Below are 23,223 nucleotides of genomic sequence, written 5' to 3' on the forward strand. Positions count from 1 at the left end.
ATGTGCACCCATAAAGCTGTCCACTCATTATCCAATTTGCATTCCTTTTATAAAGTGGGATCCCTCCCTGTCATATTCCCACTTTGCTTTGTATTTACCACAAACACTTACTCAATAATTTATTACTCATCAAATTCAATAATTTTACTTAAAAAATTACTATTTAGGTCCATATTATTTACTCGTTATGTCTCATATTAATAGTCATGTTTACTAAAAATAGTTGTCTCAAATTATTTGTCATTTTAGAAGTTTAAGATAAATTTTTTTTTTTACTCTTAGTAATAATTGTTCTTGAAGATAGAGATAACACATAAATAAAATAAATATTTAATGAAAAGAGACTATATCTTAAAACATAAATAAGGGTAGAATGCTAATTAATATTTCTTAAGGAGCGTGTAAAAAAAAAATACGACACATAATATGAGACGGATAAGAGTATCTTGTAAAGTTTTTACACACTCCTCAAAAAAATATTTAATAATTTTAATCTTAAAAATATTTGTTTAAACTATTTTATTTATCTCAACAAGGCGGGTTGCCCTTTCAATCAAAAGGTAGTACAAAATTTGCAGCCAAAGAAAAACCCAAATAAAATAAAGCCAAAGAACTTTCAGTCGTCACCGTTCATTTTCCTTTCAAATTCGCCGGCGACCGGAACCCTCGAATTTTTAGGTATTAATTTCGTATTCCCTTTTATTTATCTTCATTAAATTTTGTTGAAATAATCCGAATTTTTAGGTATCGAATTTTTTGATTCAATAAATGTATTTGACGCAAGCTAGGAATTATAATGTTTCCATGCATTACTGTAGCTTTATTTGTTTTTTTGTTAAACTTTTAGTTGTTAGTCTTATTAAATTTGAGCAGCTTTTGACCAAAAAAAAAAATTGAGCAGCTAAATCGGTTTCTGATTATTTGAAAGTTGTAATCTTGACTTTGTAAAGTCTGTAAAAAATAATTATTCGGTTTAATTGGTTGTGGCATTGAAGTAAAGGCAGAAGCTTTAGGTTATTGTAGTTATTCTTCTGCTAAATTAACTTTGATATCAAATCCATACTAAACAAAAGGCAACAGATGAAGAAAGGTGGCTGGCAGGGGCTAGAAACGGATTCAGGATTTGAAGTTTATGGGTTCTTGTAATGACGTTAAGTTAAATATTCAATAATAATTGAATTCACCGTCAATATTTATAAATATTTAGTAGGTTTCTTAATCCATATACGGTCTGGACAAAAGTTACTAGGTTAACGTAAACCCGCTACCAATTTTCTAGATTCGCCTCTAGCAGGGCCGGAGCTAGGTTGTGCGAGGGGGTTCAATTAAATCCTCTTCGCTTAGAAATTATACTGCGTAAATAAGGAAAAACAAATTTCTTGATTATATATAAATTGTTGAATTCACTTTGACATAAGGTAAGATTCTATCTTAGTGGTAAAGGGGGTTCAACAATTGCTTTAGGTCATAGGTGTGAACCTTAGGTGTGACATTTTAGTAATTTTGTGAATCCAATTTTTTTTTAATCAAACCACCACAACAACAACAGTCCCGGTGTAATCTCACAAGTGGGGTCTAGGGAGGGTAGTGTGTACGCAACTTTACCTACCTTGTGAAGGTAGAGAGTAAAACAGACCGTGTATAATCCCACAAGTGGAGTCTGGGGAGGGTAGTGTGTATGCAACTTTACCTACCTTGTGAAGGTAGAGAGGTTGTTTCCGATAAGACCTTTTTTTGAATCCTCTTGTAGGAAATTCTGCTACAGGTGGCCCGTTCTCAATAGACATGTTTTATGAAGGAACTGGGGCTTTTTCCTTGTAGTGTGTGATTTAGTCAATCTCTTATCAAGTTGTAAGAGGGCTAGATGCCTGCTTTCAGAATTCCCCCCTCAAGAGAAACAAAATGCTGCATTAGTCTTGTAATGTTTTCATAAGTCCTTTTTTCTACCATACCACAAGCTCTATGTATGCTTCGAGTTGAATCAATCTTCTCGTTATGTTCTATCCTACCTATGAATAGATATCCACCTGCATGGTTTAAATCCGTGCTATAGTATGGAAGGATTAGTGTCTACATACAATTCATATTTCATAGTACTTTTTCATTGGCATTTCTATGGCAGATCTTTGTATCAGCGGTGATGCTACAGTCCATAGTTATTTTTCGAGACATGCTATGTCTTTAAAGTTATGACAGGTTTGAGTTCTCTTGGGTGGTCAGAAACCTAAATTCAAACTAGCATCAAGTTTTGTAAAGAGTATCATGCTTACAGAATGACTATAGCTATATAAGATATTCTACATGTTGGTGCCAGTTGTTTAGATTTCGCCTTGCTAGTGAAGTTAGCTGTCATATGTTTGAAAACTGTAACTATCTCTTTTGTTTTAGCCTGTAGCTATCATGCAACCATTTGGTTATTGTTTCCTACTGATGAACTACTTTTCACGGTCAAATTTGATTCTAGTTGGGGAATACTGATATTCTCTTGTACGCTCTTTTTCAGTTTTAGTAATTTGTTTTCATGTATTTTAATTCAGCTCTATCATCTGTTTGAGTTTTCCAATTTTTATTCTTTAGGATAGTAACAATAACTTTTTCCTTGATGATTTAGTCTAGTTCTAAGCACCACGGGTTTTAAACAACCTTTGAGGAAACTTGTTAGTGTGCTGTTCCGTTTTGTGCTTATTAGCTCTGTTTTTTATTTCCTTTCTTGTGATGCAGGAATCAGCCTTTGCCGTAAGTGACAAAAATGCTAGAAGATTCTATTTAAAGTGAATTTAGTTGTGTTTGGTATTCCTAAAATAGGATATGGAGGCGCGTCCTACTTTATCCGTCCAGAGGGCGGGCGCGCATCAACTCAGTAATTTTGGAGCATCAGGAGCTCACTCTTCATTACCCGTGCTTCCAGCAAGCTTGGAGGACAAATATCCTATGTTGCCGAGGGCTGTCCTTTCTTCATTGCCTTCAAACAGTGGGGCGGTCGGTCATTTGTTGTCTTCATCGTCAGGATTCTCCACCAATCTTCACTTTTCATCTGTTCTTCCTCATGAAGAGCATTCTGCACCTATACCTTTCATTTCTCAGTCAACAAATAATGAGGCATTAATCCCATTAGCTAATTCCATAGTTCTTCAATCTGCAGCATCAAGCCAGTATCTTAATGAAAATAATGAACCCTGGTGTACAGCACCATTGCCTGATTACCTCGATTACTCGTTAAATACCCCCGTCCACAACACTCAACTAGATTGTAGCAATACAGGTGATTGTCGCATCCCATCTGAGGATCTTAGTAAACAAAGTGATTGGCCGGAATGGGCTGACCTTGTAATGAATGATGATGATGCTCTGACTTCTAACTGGAACGACATCATGTTAGATACTGGCATTGCTGATGCCGAGCCAAAGGTCAGTTTTGTTCTATACCAACTACTGGATTGTTATTCATCTTAATTTGCTTTTTGTTTTCTTACTCTCCTTTCTTTAATTAAAAAGGAGACGGCTCTTACATTTCTTTGTTGTGTGATTAAAGATGCAATATCAGGAACAAAAACAACCTTCAAATTTCCCTGTACACCAAGGCCAACCATTGCAACAAGTTCCTACTGCATCTGTAGAAACATCTGCCATTGTTCCTGCATCATCCACTGCAAGTGGTGCTTCATCGAAGCAACGAATGCGTTGGACACCAGAACTTCATGAAGCGTTTGTGGAAGCAGTCAACAAACTTGGTGGAAGTGAAAGTACTTCGCTCTCCTTACTTTGCATATTAAATAAGTATTGGAGTGTTGTCTAGCTCGATAATTCTACTTTGAAATACAGGAGCTACTCCCAAGGGTGTGTTGAAGTTAATGAAAGTTGAAGGTTTGACCATCTATCACGTAAAAAGCCATTTGCAGGTTTGTTCTGCTCTTTGCATTTTCAAAGTTAGATACTTTCACATATAGACATGCTCTATTATTTAACTGATGGAGTTTTGATACAATTTCTTATAATGCAGAAATATCGAACAGCTAGATATAAACCAGAAGCATTAGAGGGTATGCAGCTATTTCTTTTTCCCTTGTGTGTTTTTTACATGTGTCTTAATTTTGTCTCTGTTTTCAAAAGTCGTTAAAAAAATTGAGTTTTAGGGCCTGCGTATTTGTTACTCGATCCAGTAGATGTCTAATTTTTTTGTTTTTGTAATTAAAAAATTTAGTTTCTTCTTTTCTTAAGTGAAAAAAGTTGTGTTTTTTGTGTGTGTATATGTGTGCATTATTTTTATGCTATGTGGAGTTATTGGTTTTTTTTGGTGCTATTTCATATATCACATTGAATCACAAGAGGTTAATAAAAGTATATGTTGAATACACTGACACTTCTCAATCATCCCTTCTTTTTTTTTTTTTTGCATAGTAGCAGATGATGAAGATAAGATTTTAGATAGTAAAGATCAACAATTTATCATTTGTATGGTGATTGCCTTTTGTGTAAATAGGAGCTTTCTTTGTTTTGTTTTTAGTTCATGCTAAATATGCAAGCTATGGTTCACAGAATCTCACCGTATGAAACCTATGTTAGGTTTATGTTACTTGAACAAGAAAGCCACACTGACAATATTGACCTTCTCTCTCTCTCTCTCTCCCTCTCCCTCTCCCTCCGTCCCCCCTCCTGAAAATGGAGCTGAGATTTCGGGATTTATATTTATTGCTTTCTTTGTATAATATGCTTATAGCTTTGACTAAATGTTTCTTAATTTGTGCCTTTCTCCTATAAGCAAATAAAGGAAAAGAAACATGGAATTTTGCTCTGTAACTTTAATATGACACGGCATTTGCCCATATCTTAGGAAATTATTTTTTTGAGACGTGTCAAGGACGTGAAATAATACATGCGTGAAAGGTGTAACATAGCAAATTGGTAAAAATTTGGCACTTTAACTGGTATTATTAACTTCATATACGATTGCCAAGATAATAAGAAACTAGTCAAAGTTTGCACTATTTAACTGGAACAAGTAAACTTCAAACACCACTGCCGAAATCTCCTAAGTTTTTGTTTGTCTTCTTCTAAAAAGCCAAATGGATTTATCCTTAACATATTAACGTTCTCTTTTTGTGATCAGAGATTATTTGTGCTTGGAGAATGCTAATAAACCTCTATATCTGTCAGGCTTTTATATTTCCTTTCACTCAAATTATTGTTTGCTGAAGCCCCTTTATTTTTTCCCTTCTCATAACAGGGTCCTCTGAGAAGAAAGAGTCATCCATTGGTGATTTGTCAGCTCTGGACTTAAAAACGTTAGTAGTTGGGTCCATTGCCTCTGTTTTCTGGCTTAATGATATGCATCATTTGGAATTTGGATAAGATTTTATATTCTCTTGTGCATAAACTAATGAGTGTATTGCCTACTTCCAATGGCATATATTTGGGGCATAATGTGCTTAACCGATGTTGCTTATAATGGACTTTATTGACAGTCTGGTGCTTTTGCCATATGGCTGTAGACGGAAAACATAAACCATATATTGAGATATAGTGGCTTCAATAATTTTATTATCTAGATTGGTACAACCTTGCATGAACCTATTTGGAGAAATAGATATTCCATTTGGTCTGGTATATGTATAAGGTAATTCCAAAAAGACAAAGGGTGAAAATGATGGTGAATATGAAATTTTATTGAAGGATCTACTTGTTAAAAGTAGGATTTTATTCAGGTTGTCAACAAAATTGGAAGATAAGGGAAAGGAAAATATTGGAAAAGTTAAGTTAGGGCTCTGATAGATGGAGGTAAGACAGCTGGAATAGTTCTATGTGCACATGTAATGTAGAACAGGTCCTTTAAGTAGAATGGCATGGTGGCTTAAAGGGCTCTATTTGAATCGCTATGAAGTTTTCCCCTCATAACTAACTGTAACCTGTACTCTCGTGTTATCTTTGTTATATGATGTGTTTGGGTTTCGATCAGGGGTATTGAGATCACTGAAGCATTGCGGTTACAGATGGAAGTTCAGAAACAGCTGCATGAACAACTTGAGGTATAAATTCTTGCCTTAGCAACATGATCTTGTGCAGGGGTGCATCCAGGTGATGGGGTATGGGTTCACGTGAACCCATGTTCCTCTCCCTAGAGCATATATTGCAATATTATATTTCTTCAAAACTACTTGAATATACTTGTGTACACTCAAGCTCAAAGTGTCCTATTGTGCAATGAATAGTGCACCTCTACAAGTGAAATCAATGGTTCAAATCCCACCCCGACCGGCCTTGTTTTCGATACGGAGTATAAATATATATGTGAAACTCACCAAAATTGCAGAAAGAATATAATTTTGAACCTATAATTTTAAAAGTGTAATGGGTTCATTTTTTTTTTTTTTTTGATAAGGTAAAAGTTTTATTGATAAAAGTACCAAGATGGTACATAAGATTACACCAGGATCAGACCAACACCTATGATAGCATACTTTCAGTTACAAGTTGCTTAGCACATCCAAAAACTCCATATATTGATCTCGACTTTCAACTAAACATTTCTTACACCAAAAAAATAATTTTTTTTTTTTGAAAAGGACCCAAAATAAATAAATAAATTTTGAAGACAACTATTTTTTTTTCTAGCAATGTGATTCCTAACATCAAATCCAACAACAAGAACAATAAACTCAGTGTAATCCCACCAATGGGGTTTGGGGAGGGTAGAGAGGCTATTTCCGATAGACCCACGGCTTAAGAAATACTAAACAGGAAGCAACCAACAATAACAACACAAGAAAAAAAAAAACAATGACACTATGTGTAGTAACAAAGATCTAAAAATGAGAAATACAAGAATACTACTAACAATACTGGTAAGAATGACACAATATGGAATAACAAAGATCTAAGAACACGAAAATGTAAGAATAATACTAATACTACTGGTACGATTAGGAGAAACTCTCTACTATCTATCAACCTACGATCCTAATTCTTGACCTCCACACATTCCTATCGAGGGTCATACCCTCGGTAAGCTGAAACAATGTCATGTTCTGCCTAATCACCTCTTCCCATTACTTCTTTGGCTTACCTCTACCCTTTCGCAAACTCGTCAACCTCTCACACCTCCTAACCGGGGCATCGATGTCTCTCCTCATCATGTGCCCGAACCTTCTTAGCCTCGATTCCCGCAATTCGTCTTCCACAAGGGCCTCTCATACCTTGTCCCTAATAACTTCATTCATAATCTTATCTTTCCTGGTATGCCCACATCCATCTCAACATCCTCATTTCTGCTACTCTCATCTTCTGGACATTGGATTTCTTGACTGGCCAACACTCAGCACCATACAACATAGTCGGTCTAACTACCACTCTGTAGAACTTGCGCTTAAGTCTCGGTGGCACATTCTTATCACACAAAACACCAGATGCGAGCCTTACTGAACTTGCACTCCAAGTATTATGTTTTCGTCCTACTCAACTTGAAACCTTTAGACTCAAGGGTCTGTCTTCAAACATCCAATCTAGTGTTACCCCCGCATCGTGTCTCGTCAATCAGCAGTATATCATCTGCAAATAACATACACCATGGCACCTCCCCTTGGATGTGTCGCCTCAACACATCCATCGCCAGAGCAAATAAAAAATGGGCTAAGAGTTGATCCCTGATGTCCCATCAACACTGGGAAGTGTTTTGAGTCTCCTCCCACAGTCCTCACCCGAGTTTTAGCACCATCGTATATATCTCTAATCACCCTAGTGTACGTTACTGGGATGCCATTAACCTCCAAACATCTCCATAGAACCTACCTCGAGACTTTGTCGTAGACTTTCTCTAGGTCAATAAACACCATCTGCAAGTCTTCTTTCTTCCTCTCCCTATGTGCTCCACCCGTCTCCTCACAAGATGAGTGACTTCTGTGATTGACCGTCCCGGCATGAATCCGAACTGGTTTTTAGAAATAGACACATTTCTCCTCATCCTCCTCAGCCTAACATCAAATCCGGCAAATATAAATTCTAGATCTACCTCTTCATAATAGTGCGTCCATCTTCTTGAGTTCCTGAATCCGCCTCTGGTGTTTCTAGTTTCAGTTTGATAGGTCATCACTGTTTGCATCATCCGCAAGAAATTGGGTCCTTAATTTGAGCATATAGAAGATTCCTTGTCCTGCATTATTTTGTTGGAGATTGCTTTTTAACTGTTGTCTTTGTGGTATAAAATAGTGGCATGGCATGGCATGGCTTTTCTTTTGCCCTTTCTGAAGTTAAAGGTGAAGCTTTTGGGATATCTCTATATAATTCCTGTATAATTACAACAGAAGTAGTTCCTTAACTACAACAAAAAAAATTTCAGTGTAATTCCACAATTGGGGTCTGAGGATGATAGTGTGAATGCAGCCTTACCCCTTCGTAGAGAGGTTGTTTCGCATAGAGAAGTAGTTCCTTAAAAAATAAAAATAAAAATAAAAATTAACAACAGAAGTAGTTAGTTTGTGCTTCTCTTCTTTGATTATTGTTGAAATAATTGATTTTGAGTTTCTCACTGCTTAATTTTGGTGCGGAATCAACTCTTTCATGGGCAAGAACTCTATACCTCTATGATGCTGATAGATGGATGAATTGCCCGCTCATTGAATCTAAGGAAACTTACGTGGTATCATATGTAATGCGTGCTTTTATTGTCACGAACTTTTACAGATTCAAAGAAATCTGCAGCTGCGTATAGAAGAACAAGGGCGATATCTCCAGGAGATGTTTGAAAAGCAATGCAAGTCGATTCCGAGTACTGACTTGGTAAAGGCCTCATCATCCATAGCTGAGGATGCCTCTGCACAATCGACAGATGCAGTTCAACGCTCCTCAAACAAAAATGATCCAGCAGTGCCACCAAGCAATCCTCAAGAAGCAGGAGATTATATAACTCAAAAGGTGGGGGAGAAGCAGAAAGAGCAAGAAAGAGAAGATCTTGGAAATCTTGAGACAAATAATTCAAGCTCATCAAATACACCACCAACGAAGCGTGCTAAACTGGATGAATAATCTTATGCAGTTCACAAACCTTTAGTAGGATACTAAGTTCCTATTGATGTTTGGAACATCAAATTCTTGAGTAAACAAGCTTTAACATTTTTGTTATCCCTCCCATAGATTATTCAGATGGGCCTGGTTTGTCCTCTGCTTCAGCATCCATGATAAAGAAATATCAGGATTTTCCTTTTGTATTGTTAATATATGGTGTTTTTAAGAGTTATTCTTGGAAGAATTGAGGAATTATAGATGGTCTTTAAAGCTGCATTTGTCTAATCCTCTGTTAATTAGCATTTTAGCAACTAACATTATGCACCCGCATCTAATGTATATATTATTGGGTAATGCCAACGTCCTGCCTATGGCGAGGCCCAGGGGCGGATCTATAGCCCATATTACGGGGCACGTGAACTCATGGTCCCTCCGCTAAACTAGATATCTTATGTACATATTTTCTAGAATTGGTCCAGTATTATGTATTGGCACTCACGCTCCATAAAGGTTGAATGGTGCACTTGGTTCAATACTTAATTATTTAATCAAAGAAATAGAGATCAATTCCCACTTAACATTTTTTCCCCTCTGTGGTGCACCCATGTTCTAGAAATCCTAGATCCGCTTCTGGCGAGGCCAAGGTGAAGGGATAGCCGGGGTCGAGATCATGGCTGAATATGGTTCATGTTTGGTAGGCTTTGTTAAAAAATAAAGTTGCTCCTTTGTTATCAGTTAGTATAACTTTTGGTACGATGGTAAGTGTTTGATCATAATATATACGTATGTATTACATATAGCGCATATCCTGATTATACACTATAAAAATCTTACTGAAATACTTTCTCCATTCCAAAACTGGAATGATGTGATTCGAAGTACGAGAACCAATTATAACAATTTTAAAAAATATAAAATCTACTTCCTTCTATGAACAATAAGAGTTTTTTTTTTCTTCAAAAGATGAAAAGAAAAAACATTGTATGCGCGAGGGATTGGCATAATACATAAGCAATTTCTAACCTGTCAAATGTGTCATTGTATGTGCGAGGGACTGCCAGACTGCATATAATGTTACAACAAAGGCTTGGAAGTTGGCAATTTACTTAGCATTTATCAAGAGTGGTTGACATATATAAGAAAAATGGACACAAGAATTGTACATGGATAATGTTAATATCTCTCATTTATACCATTGTTATGCCTTTTATGTTTTCTTGAGCTTCATATTTAAAACTCTCTTTCATTCCTATAGCAAAATACTATTTATAACTTTGACAAAGTTACCAATATCTATGCTGGTGGAAGGTAGCAAGTATCTCTAGTGTTAAATCTTAATTACAGAACAAGAACAATAAATTGTGTACCTTGTTACGCACAATGAAAATTGTTATAATTGCTACCAAGATAATTGCCCCAAATCCACTTTGAATCACTAGGAAACAAAGTTTATTTCACAAACTAAAGCCTTACCTCTTTGTAAGGTGTGTTGTGTTGGGAGAAGAAGAGAATTATTCTATGTATCTTTTTTTGAAGAAGAGGAAACCCTCTTTTATATTTGAAAAGGAGAAGAATGTTAAAATTTTATTGTGGGTGTTGTAACTAATAAGTAACTTCATTTAGTAACTTTTTAACTTCATCTCTTCTTATTGGGTCGGGTCAGGTCAGTTCACATGGGCAACTCATGACCCAAACTCAAAATCTAACATCTTGAATTAGCCAAGAAACTCACAAGCTAGACCGAACACCACTTTTATTAAAAAAAAATCTTATTTATTATTTTAAAAAAATCTATTCATAACACTTATGCTACAAATAAAGAGTTGCAGAAGACATTGGAATCTGCTCAGCTGACCAAGTCCATAACCAAAGAAGAAAAAACATTAGTTTGCTAAGGAAACTTATAACTCTCATTGTCAAAAACCTTTCTCACTTTTGTCACTAAGGTTATGTAACTTCCAGAATTCCAAAGTTTCATCTCATTGTGGAGAGCTGCTAGTACTCCATTTCATCTCTTGGCAGAAAAAACTTTGCTTTAAGATTCACTATATTACTCAGTTATAGAAAATATACAACAGCCTCATACAAACAAGACAGTTTACTCTCATCTGTCAAATGAATAAAGTTACTTCACCGGATCTTCCTAAACGAAAAACTAGTGATCGCTGTTATATTGAAACTTGCAATGCTATATCAGCAGAAAGGTTCTAATTTACATGCAGCAATAGACTGCAGGATCCATGTATGCTGAATGACTTGACAACCAATTTGCTTGGCCAAATCTTCAGCCTCAGCTTGTCTGTGCAGCAAAACATTGCTATCTTCGCCAGACATGCAACCGCGTGGTGGATCAAGGTTATAAACAACTAGACAAGATGAGTTAGTTGTTTGCATAGGACCAATCTGGTAAATCAGCTGTTCCTTAGTGTGAATGATGGAACCTCCACCCTTTTCAACTAGATCTAATAGATCCTTTTTGTAAGCTGCCACATAATCTCCACTCAAATAAAACTTGAAACCATCAAAAAGTTTAGGTGCCTGTATAAGAAACAAGGAATCTTTTTACTGTGCCATAATTTTGTTTAGAACTTCATGCACCTTGTTACTAAGAAAATCAGCAAAGATGTTCCAAGAAAATGACAAAAATGGTTCCTTATGTTTGAGGGTACATTCAAAGTAGTCCCTTAAGTATGCACTGAACATTTTTGGTCCTCAAATATTTAACAATTTATGTTCGATAGATTTGATGGAAAATGTAGAGAGAAAAATTTAACCTTAAACATCAAGAACATCCCGTCAAATCCTAAAAAATACAACACAAAAATTGCACTAGCCACCACAAAATTTTCAAAAATAGTAAAAATTACACCTAAACAATGCACTATACTCCAGAAATAGATATAAAAAAAAAAGGAGAAACTACAAAACTTATAACTATAAATGTGAGTTCCCGGCTAAACTTTTTTCTCAGTTCCAACTTTCCATCAGATCTAACAATTAGAGCTTGTTATATATTTGACAAAGACCAAAAATGTTAAGTTTTGGCAAACTTAAAGGATCAAAACTGTTTAATGCATACTTAAGGGACTACTTTAAACCTACCTTCATACATAAGGGGCCCTTTTTGTCATAAAGCATGTTCACAAGCAGCATTGTAAATGCATTTCTTATCACAGCAGAAATATAAATGCTTACATAAATTCTTATCCCTATAGGAGAAAAATGAATACTTACATTGGATGAAGCCCTAAGTCTACCAGCTTTAGGGCCACCAAAACAGCCATGATTGTCCAGGTTAACTTCATAAGGTTCTTCGTTCACAGGACAATTTGCTGCAATGCAGGCTTTTATCCCTGGAAATAAGGGAAGTTGTATTAGCATCATTTAAATTGAGCTAATAGGTCAATTGTTTGAAGTATATTGTCCTAGTCTTGTCTCTATTCATGGGGGATAATTCATTTATCAAGGCATGTTCTTCACAGTAAGAGAAAATTATAGAACTACTTGAGCTTATTATTTATATTGCTAACCATGATAGGACACAGAATCTACAGAAAAAATAACCACTTTGCTTTTGCAAGTTATAGTATTGCTCCAAACCAAGCAGAGCATAGTTCCAATAAAGTACCATGATCATGCTATAGAGCACCATTTTGGTATCTTAATACTCTGAGTCTTTGGAATGTGCATAACAACTCCGACATATACCATACAGAGGCAAAGTTCTGGATTTAAAAATGACTATTTCCAGTACTAATAATTGGGATTAAATTTAATATCTATACATATTTATTGAATTTCTTAACACAAATATAATGTTTGAGCAAAAGCTACTAGATTCGAACAAAGTTGTACCTAAGCTCCTAGCTTCACTCTTGGTACCATAGCATTCCTCTCTCTCTGTCCTTTCCAATCCTTCTAAATACCAGATACTCTAGTTCTTATATTGTCAAGCTAAATTTATTTATTTACATGCCTATAAAACTATGCTAACCTAGTTTACTTAATTGCATACTTAGTTTACTTAATCGCATACCCTACTTCTTAGGCAATTTTACATGCCTCTCCCATAATGGAGAACCAGATGAACAAATAAGCTAACTTAACCATGTAAGACAAAAAGAAGAAAGAGCTTACAATCAATTGTTAGGATCCATTTTCCACCCAAAATTGCCATGAGAACTTTCAGTGTTCTGGTGCATGCACCCTTTTCATCGGTTGCTGCAATGACATGGGTGACATTTGGGTTCCAAGTCTTGCACACAGTTGCGCCGCACATATTAGCAAACTTGACCATCATATACTGAAATAAGATCAGAAGAACCAGTTATGATTAACCAATATTGATGGAAGTAAAAATAATTCAGCCAACAAATTCACAAACTAAAAGAGCTACACTTATTTGATTATTTTACTCCACCAAATTGTAACAAATAAACATAATAAATAGCTAATTCAGCTGTGGAGGTGTGAAAATTAACAGACAACAGAAGAATAAACTAACACTGACAGAAATCAAGTCAAACCATTTGGGGAATAATCAAACTAAAATAACCCCAAACCACTTTTCCCAAAAGCACTTTTTTGGCCAAGCTTCTCAAGAGGTCAAAAGTACTTTTTTTTCTTTCCAAAAGCACTTTTTTTTTCTAACTTGAGGTGTGTGGCCAAGCTTTTTTGAGAAAAAAAGTGCTTTTGGGAAGCAGAAGCAATTTATGAGAAGCAGAAAAAAGTAGTCACTTTCCAAAAGCAAAAGCAATTAACTTTTCTTCTTACCAAAAATGCCCTTAACAAAATATAGTATATACCAAAATAACTGTTAAACCTAATGCTTAGGATATTAGTGTATAAATATTTCTTCTTTTTTTTAGGATAGCTTTCTAATATATAGTGACTTTAGGGGTGAATACTTTTATATTTAACTTGAATTAAAAGAATTAAGTACTTTTTAATTTTGTTTTCATATTTTACTTAAACAAAATGAAAAGATTTAATTATTGCATGTAATAACAAATTTTTGAGATTATTTATTTACTTATAATATTAACTATTAAGTAAATCTATTCATGTCCTTATTTGTAATTTGATACTTAAAAGCACTTTCTGAAAAGCTTGGCCAAACACAAATAGTTGCTCAAAAGTGCTTTTCATAGTAATTAGCCAAACACAAACTCTCTCCAAAAGTACTTTTAGAAAAAGCATTTCTCAAAATAAGCTTACTTATCCAGCTTGGCCAAACAGGCTATTAGTTGTCTGCTTATATAATGACAAAGAGCTAAATAGATAAGTTGGTTTTGCTTGGTAACTTGATAGTGGCGACAATGGCCTATAAAATGACTTTGTGCTAGTGATTTGATCCATGATATTTAAAAACTGATCAAGCAGTCATAAAATATGTGCATGGTATTTTGCATGCATATGAAAGAAACTAGCAGAATGCATTCTTACTATAGAAAGGAGACCAACCTTCTCTTCTGGGGATAGAGCAGATCCACATAGAACCCATTCTTTGGGTCCATCTGATGATGTTTCCCAAAAATTCAATCGCTCAGATGCTCTGCATACAAATTTAACATTCCAAATGAGAAAAAATCATGTGTGTGTCTTACAAGCTTTAAACCATGGAGGCTAGGACAGGGAGGGAATTGTGTATTCTATGTCATTTGAAATAGAGATTTTAATATGATTCAAGATGATCTTTCATCATTGTTTTAAGTGCCTTCAGTTAAGCAAGGTGATAAAAAAATACCCCTCAGTTTCAATTTATGTGTCTTAGTTTGACTAGACATGAAATTTAAAAAAAGGAAAACTTTTAAATCGTGTGATCTTAAAGTTAAGATGTGTATAATGTACGTAAATGTCCTTGAATCTTGTGGTCTTAAATATGCAGTGTGGAACGTTGGAGTTAGACAGTTACTAAATATAGAAAGAGGCACTCTTTTTTAAATAGACTAAAAAAGGAAAGGAAGACACATAAATTGAAATGGAGGGAGTAATATGGGACTTCCATAACATATAGTTCTTACATGGGAGCAGATTTTGGACAAGCTTCCATACTGGCACGCTTCCTAGACTTTGACTTCTCACTTGGAAATTTAACAGATTTATGACTCGGGCACAGCATTACAAAGTTGTCCTGCAATTAAAGATGAGGACATTGAGGGAGAGAAGGAAAATAACAATCTTTATAGATCTCAGATTGGTAAAATAATTGACTGGATGCATTATATTGCTCTACTTACACAATCCCATCGACAGTCTTGGATTTCAAATGCACAAGGCATATGATAACTCCTGCGGCATGACTTCATGAGGCAGCCAAGTGCTGCACCCTTTAGGCCACAGCCACTACACTTGAGTTTTGCAGCTCTTGCCAATTCAGCCTCCAAATTTCTCAAGGTATCTCCATCATAATATACTTGAGGTGCCCTACAAAATGGAATTAAATAGTAAAATGGACTTGTTAAACACTGCAGAACCCCAAATAATAATAAATGAAAATGTTGCTAGCTGTAAAAAGAAGGTAATACAATAAGGGCAGAACTAAGTAAAATGTGGACAAGCTCAGGTGGAATACTAACAATAAATCATCTAGTATAATGTCAAATATACAGATGTTGCCTAGTTGGTTCCATAAGCAACTAAACAGTTGAGGGCAATATATTTCCAAGTTCTAACTCAACAGTTGCAAGCTGGCAAGTATAAAACTTCCCCAGTTCAATGTAATTAACCATCAATAAGGCTAGAAGCCTTTAAACATTCTCTCAAAAAGATAAGGAAAAAAACAAGAATGGTTCTGAAGTCATTTACCATTAGTATGTCATCCAACACAAATGATAAAACAAAACATAATCTAACACATTAGAGCTTTCTTTATGAGCTTGTTATTAAAAGTTACTGATATCAAAATATCAAAGCTAAATTGTGGAATTGCATACCAGTCAATACATTTCATATGCACAGGTATGGCTTTTGAAAGTGAAGTAACATCTCCCACCACCTCCCTTCCATTTGCATAGTGCAGCATTGGTCCAGTTCCCTGCAAGTATTAATCATAGCCAAATATGAAATGATTATATCAATAGAATAAACATGTTAACTATTTTCAAATCTGTCCTTTAAAATAGTACAAAGCAGATAACTGACCTCTGTTATCTTAGATGTGTGGCAGAAAGCACAAACACTTCCTTTCGGAAGATGTTGATCTGAAACTGCTTTTGGCTGAGCAACCAAAGAAGATTCACTCAATTTACAAGCCAAAGTGCAGTCGGAGTTGGCAGTAGCATGACTTTGCAAGATTGTCTCTGACAATTCATAGCTTAGTTTCTTTTGTCTCTTCACATCTCTTTCCTCGAACACATGTTCATGCTTAACTGCATGGTGCACTAGACCTTCGACCACATGTGAGCTATCTTCTACGGACCTCTTTGCAATATGGCTTTTTATATCCTGAAAACAAGCAAATATACTCAAAAAAAGAAACTTTTTTGTTGCGTATAATCATGGAAACAGTACACATCCATCTCGATAGTCTGTCATCATGATATCATAGATAACTAGCTACTCTACTTCCCTGGACTTGTTCAAGCATAAATATTGCTATATAGCTAGAGAAATTGTTTATATGTTTAGGCACTTTAATTGGATGGATGTGCGCCTTTTCTACAGGAAACTATTTCTAACTTAAGGCTAACCTCTGGTAAGTAATGGGCTACCCCAAGAATGCAAAAACTTTAGTTAGCACTTAGCAGGCATTTAATATTCCATTTGCAAAGAATGAAACCCAATGAAAAGGTGAAGACTCAACTCTAATAATACTATACTTTTTGAGAATATAATACCATACTATAATAACAACTTATGAAACTTACATTATTTCTTACTCTCAGTTCACTTGTCTCTTTAACTATGTCTTTGTTATTATCGGATGAATGAGAGCTGCCTGGCGATTGTTGTTGCACTTGATTCAAATCTATTTCCTCTGCATCATTCCTTTCATTTTTTAAGTCTGCCTTTCTGTCAGAAGAAGGCAAGAGACTCAAATTATTCACGCCATTCCAAGGAATTCCATGTCCATTCCGCCTATTAATTTCCTTGTTTGGATCATTACTGCTTACTATGGCTTTGACAGATTGCTCATTTCTTGATTTGTCATCAGCATTAACAGAAATGGGAGACTGCTCTAACGTTGTTCCAGCATCTGGTACATTAAACCAATTTTTGTGTGTGAGTAGTACTGTACTTTACTAGCGATAAGAAAATAACAGAAAATTGATATATGGGTTAAGATATATTTACCAGGAGACTGGAATTGAAAGACTTTAGCATTGAAAGTAGCATCTAAGCTTCTAAATATGGCTATCATACTCTCCATATGAGGCACTGCCCTTATTTCTGCACCATTCCAATAAAGGCAAAAACAACAGTTACTTCCTTCACAAAATCTAAGACACACACACACACACATTGAACTGTATGAATAACCTCATCTAAAGCTTAATGAACTAAAACAGAAAACAACTTCTTATATATTTATTTTTCAACTGCTACCATTTAAGCAGTAACATTTGAGGGAATTAATGTTCTTTCTAATGTGTATCTCCCTACAGACAAATTAGTTTTGCGGCCCATTTCAGAATTTGGTTATTAAACAGCAAAAATAATGTAATAAAACCATGTAATAGTACCTTCATTAACATATTGATGTTTGCACACAAGGCATTCACATTGAACTTGGGTAGACCTTGGAACACAAAGGCTGCACAAAAAGATTATATTTTTTTAAATCTTTGGATAATCAATATTCAAAGCATAGATTTTAAACATTCAAGCAAATATCACAGAAAATCCAATTTCAAAGAAGCCCAAAATGATAACTTACTTGCAAAAAATATGATCGCATGGAAGCAACATAGGTTTATTCAGCAAGTTTAAGCTGCAAAATCATAAGAAACTTTGTGTTAAGAAATCTACATAAATATTTACAAGTATTGAAATTCAAACCTAATAACGCAAATGGTCCAAACCATTAAAGTCGAGGCATGTTCAAGATTTAAACTATATAGGTTCAACTTTTAAATTTTTAAAAGTTGAACCCATTAAGTTATGAATTCGTATCTACTATTTGTTATAGTTTTAATAAATTTTTATATATAAATTTATAATCCACAACAAAACTACTAGGTTAAGTTGAACCCCATACCAAAGGGCTAGATCCACCCTTGCCTTAAATTCAAATCTTAGATCCACCTCTATGAATCTTTTACGTCCATTTCTTCCATTGAGTCCAATTTATTTAATGAAATGTTTTTATATTTTATAGTTGGTTCAATTTTATTCCATAAAGATTTTATCTTTTGAATGAATTAAAGTTTCAGTAAACTAAGATTTTTTTTCTAATCTTACAAATACCATACAATGCAATATGAATCTCTGACCGGGAAATTCCCTAATGCAAACTAGTTGAGACAAACTATATGGATTTTCTAATTCCATTTCCTCTATTGGGTCCTTCTACTTCAACAACAACAACAAAAAAAAAAAAAAAAAAAAAAAATAGAGGTTCATTAAAACAAAATTATTCTTTAATATTGCACTTATCATACAACGACACATGCATCTCCAACAAAAAAAAATCCTCTATTGAGTCCATTTTCTTTCCATAATCTTTTTTTTATCTCTTTAGATAAATTAGTTCTTTAAAACTAAAGGATCTACGAGTCTCTAACACAAAAAAAAAAAAAAAAAAAAAGACCCAAATCAAATTAAAGATTATTGAGTTATGAAGGAAAAAAAAAACTTACCAAAGAGGGCATTTGAGTTCAAGACCCAATTTCTGAATATGAAATGCCAATGGGTTTAGTAACCGAGAAATGCTTTGAGTCTCCGCTGCCATTCTTGAAATTCACTCACAGCTTCAGTCTGCAAATCCTTTTCAGCTGAGTAAAGAACTGAAATTCACTCCGCTGTGTGTGTGTGTGTGTGTGTGTGTGTGTGTGTGTGTGTGTGTGTGTGTGTTTATTTTGTATATATACAGGACACTCGGTGAGTAAAGAATTTGGCGGTATAAAGTTCGAATTTTGGCGCTCTATGATATTCAGGAAATTGTCTCCCGCTTTTTAACAAAACCGTTGCTTAGATGGGATGTTTTGGGCTGGCCCAATTAATACTACTAATTTGTAGAAATGACACCAAGTAGCCACTCTAAAGGACTACTATTTAAGAATTAGCCGATGTGTCCTGGATTTTAGTTTTTCCGATCAAATTTTCAGGACAAAAATTCTCTGAATTGTCCTTAAGTTAAGATTTTTAGTTTAAAACTTCAAGACAAAATAAGTATTTATTAATTATGCACTTACCCATACTAATTTTCGTTCGAGAAATTTACACAGATAGCCACTTTGCGCTAGTACTTAAAATTGTCTTTATTTTTTACAACTGTTCAGAAATGACCCCCTCAAATGATATTGTCCGCTTAATGAATTGTTTGTTAATAAAAATACGCTTCAACCTAAAATACACGTGCATCTTTCTTCGATAAAAATGAAGAATTGCAAGTACGAACGCTGGGGATTTCCGGGAAAAAATCGTCGCATATTCCTCCGATTCCTTATAAAAGATATTCAGTTCGTTAGAATAGAAGTTAAAGAGGGTATTTATGCTCGTCGTGTTCTTTATATGGACACCCGAGGTCAGGGGTCCATTCCCTTGACTCGTACTGATAAGAATTTGACTCCACGAGAAATTGAACAAAAGGCTGCTGAATTAGCCTATTTCTTGCGTGTACCAATTGAAGTATTTTGAGAAATAGAAAGCAATCAAACACAAAACTCAAATGTAATTATGAAATCTAGATTTAGCATGTTGATAGAAAAAAAAATTACGAATAGGACTACTTGAGAAAATTATAATGGTGCAATAAGTAAAGAGGTAAAAGCATAATTAGTCAATTTTTAAGAAAAAATTTCAGAGTCCTAGCAGAAATAAGTAATTAGAAAAAGTGGCAGCTAATTATCTACATTCCTAACAGAAACATAATCAATTAATTAATGGACCTCTCAATCACTCCCAAAACTGCCAAAAAGTAATTAATGTGATAAGTACTCTATTTAGCTGATTTATAGGGAACAAGATTGTACAACTATTAAACCACATTACTCTTCATTTTCTATTTATTTTTTTTCCTTTTTGTTTTTTCACTTTTAATTTATCTTTTTTTTTAAATGAAGAAAAATGATGATTTTCAAATATGGGAACATGATCGGAGGTTTTCTTTACATGTTTATTTTTATTTTTTTTGTATTTGATTCCTTTTATACTCCTAAAATTAATAAGTGTGTGTGTGTATATATATATTATAGTTGTATAAATATTATTTATATAGTATACTACTTGTATATTACTATTATATTATATACATCGTATATAACTAATATATACATATAGACAATTATTTAGATATTCGTAGTGATATATGATTGTATTTTGGGGATATAATAATTTTATGATTTAATCTGTCGTATATTTATCATATAAATTTTACATTGTACGGAATATATTATTGTTGTATAACTATTATATATATAATAAGTACTTGTATATTACTATTGTAATACATCGTATATAAATCATATATCTATATTATATATCTATATTATATATCATAAACCCTGAAAAATAAAAAATAAAAACTGAATATACAAAGTATCTTCTTATATTTGTGGCTTATGTTTGATCATTCCAGTTGTTATTGCAAATATTAATACTGGCAAAAGATAAATAAATTTACCTCTTAACATATATGAACTTTTTCTATTGTAGTAAATCATCTATAAATATGATTAGAATATATTTAGAATACATTTTAGAATGGAATCAGTTCAAGTAGTATACTATATAAATAATATTTATACGACTATTATATACTACAAATATTTTATATATATATATATATATATATGTGTGTGTGTGTGTGTGTGTGTGTGATTAGAATATATTTCAAGTGAAATGAAGAAAACAAGAGGAGAGACGACGACGAGATTTAGGATATAACATAAGAGGAAATAGTGCAACTAATTCCATGATTTGTGCCTCATTAATTGTGTGCATACTTTATACGATATGCTAATATTGCAAAAAAAATTGTCATTTTTCGAATAAACTACAAGTGATATTATTTTCTTAAATATTTTTAAAAGAAATGCTTAACCATGTAACTTTCTCATAAGTGTTATTAGTCTTTAATCATCCAAAAAATGAAGAAGTTTAAATTTGAGAATTCTAAAGTTATCAATATTATATTATAGGCTTATATTACATATTCAATGGAAGTATACACCTTACATAAACCCAATTATTTTTAATTTCATGAACTGTGTCTGTGCTTAATAAATTAAATATACTTAAGAAAAATATTTGTTTAGCCATTCAAAAAAATAACCGATAATATATTATAAAAAAAGGACAATCCGGTGCACTAAAATAACCGTGTATATTATATATATGTATGTATGTATTCTATACATATATATTTAAAAAACCAACATTTATTAACATACACATTTTGGTTCTTTTCTTTCCTTTCCTCATTTTGGTGAGTTGATATTTTATTGATTACAAATGAATCTGCAATTAAATCATGTTACCTCACCACTTGGAAAGTAATTTTATATGACAATGAAAAAACAATTGATTTTTTTTTCTCACACCATCTCAAATAACTCACTTGCCAATATTCCCACTCTTTTCATATTGCATTAATCTTAAATTAAAAATTAAGAATGATTCTTGAAACTATATATAACTCAAAAAAATTGGGATATGTATTTTTACAAAAGACACAACTTGTTAATATTTGTTTACATACTTAGCAACTTCAGCTATGGCAATGAGGAAGGCTTCCTTCACTTTCTTGGTTTGTTTGGTTCTCATCACAATTGGTATTTCTTTCCTCTTTCATTGTCTCATTGGAATATATCATGTCTATAAATACCTAGTTAATGTCTCATTTAAAATCTTAACATAATTTTTTTTTATTAGTCAAATTGACTTAACATTTGAAATTATTAAGCATAATTACAATAGTAGATCTATCAAATGAAAGTAAATGATTTTTATATATATTCATGGGCTTATATAGTGTTATTGTTGTCGATTCATCTTAATTCAGTAGCTTCAATTTAAATTTTATATATATAGTAAAAATTCAATAAATAATAATTGAAACCAAATAAATTAATAGATTGTGATATTTTTTTTTGTACCTGAATCCATAAAGTTTAATGTCTGAATTTTGATTGTTCCCTTGATGAAATTTGAGTTTTTGTTGTTTATAGGATAAGTTATACATTTGATCGATCGGTCAAAAATAAATACATCCATCTGTTAAATATATAAGAAACATACACTGATTATATATAAAATATGTGTATTATACATTAATAAAAATGTATATATTGCCGGTTATTATTTTTTTGGAACTACTATATAATATATTTTATATATATATATTTTTTGTTTATTTTATAGGTTTGCAAAGTGCAGAAGTTGAAGGTACACCCGGACCACCATGCAAATTATCATTTGATTGTGGGGATTATTGCAAAGTGGGTATGGCATATTGTTTGTGGCGACATTGCACATGCGTTACCGGCTTCCCACCGCGTGGCCGAAAGGCTATTGTAAATTCTCCAATTGGATCTTTGACAAGATAATCTTAGTTAGGATTGTATGATTATGCATAAGATTATATGCTCTATCCATGCTTCGTTTGATTTTCATATGAAATAATGCATTCAGTTAGTGATCTGACCTTTTATCAGCATTGTTTGATCAAAACGTATTAAGCTTTTTGTTAAACTGATTAATGAGGAAATAAAGGGTGAATCCTAGTTAAGTATAATAAGATCGAGACAAAAAAACTTGGACAGATCCTTGGGATGAAATCACGTTTAAGAATAATAAAGATCAGTCACGTGTTCAATGATTATCAATGAATGTTGTAATAAGAACATGCAATAAATGTAGACAATGACAATAAATGTAACAAAGAGGAATTTATCACCCAAATATTAGATGGTTTGGGTGATTCTCCTTCCTGACATCAACATGGGACAAGGATAAATGAAGATGGATAAGGAATCTTTAGATCTTGTGAACAAAGAATGAATAACGTGTGTAGAGCTATAGAATTAGTGAACAAGACAATATTTGTATATTCTTTCAAGTCAACTC

At 33.5% G+C, this 23,223-nt stretch overlaps 2 protein-coding genes across 2 annotated transcripts; one reads left to right on the plus strand and one right to left on the minus strand.

Moving 5' to 3' along the window:
* Positions 1 to 538: 538 nt before the first annotated feature.
* LOC104230489 (protein PHOSPHATE STARVATION RESPONSE 1-like) lies at positions 539 to 9,279 on the plus strand. The gene is made up of 8 exons (XM_009783314.2): positions 539 to 678; positions 2,722 to 3,408; positions 3,533 to 3,743; positions 3,823 to 3,899; positions 4,001 to 4,040; positions 5,225 to 5,282; positions 5,954 to 6,023; positions 8,674 to 9,279. The coding sequence occupies exons 2-8, from the start codon at positions 2,809 to 2,811 to the stop codon at positions 9,013 to 9,015; spliced, it is 1,398 nt and encodes a 465-aa protein (XP_009781616.1). The 5' UTR covers positions 539 to 678; positions 2,722 to 2,808; the 3' UTR covers positions 9,016 to 9,279.
* A 1,721-nt stretch (positions 9,280 to 11,000) lies between these two features.
* Positions 11,001 to 18,979, minus strand: LOC104230488 (BRCA1-associated RING domain protein 1). The gene is made up of 13 exons (XM_009783313.2): positions 18,795 to 18,979; positions 17,873 to 17,926; positions 17,679 to 17,749; positions 17,290 to 17,385; positions 16,863 to 17,191; positions 16,138 to 16,440; positions 15,930 to 16,030; positions 15,234 to 15,420; positions 15,018 to 15,127; positions 14,458 to 14,548; positions 13,132 to 13,297; positions 12,229 to 12,347; positions 11,001 to 11,532 (listed from the first exon to the last, which is right to left on the minus strand). The coding sequence occupies exons 1-13, from the start codon at positions 18,884 to 18,886 to the stop codon at positions 11,188 to 11,190; spliced, it is 2,064 nt and encodes a 687-aa protein (XP_009781615.1). The 5' UTR covers positions 18,887 to 18,979; the 3' UTR covers positions 11,001 to 11,187.
* Between the last annotated feature and the right edge of the window lie 4,244 nt (positions 18,980 to 23,223).

The sequence above is a fragment of the Nicotiana sylvestris genome, chromosome 2, assembly GCF_000393655.2.
Source record: "Nicotiana sylvestris chromosome 2, ASM39365v2, whole genome shotgun sequence".
Classification (NCBI taxonomy): Eukaryota; Viridiplantae; Streptophyta; class Magnoliopsida; order Solanales; family Solanaceae; genus Nicotiana; species Nicotiana sylvestris.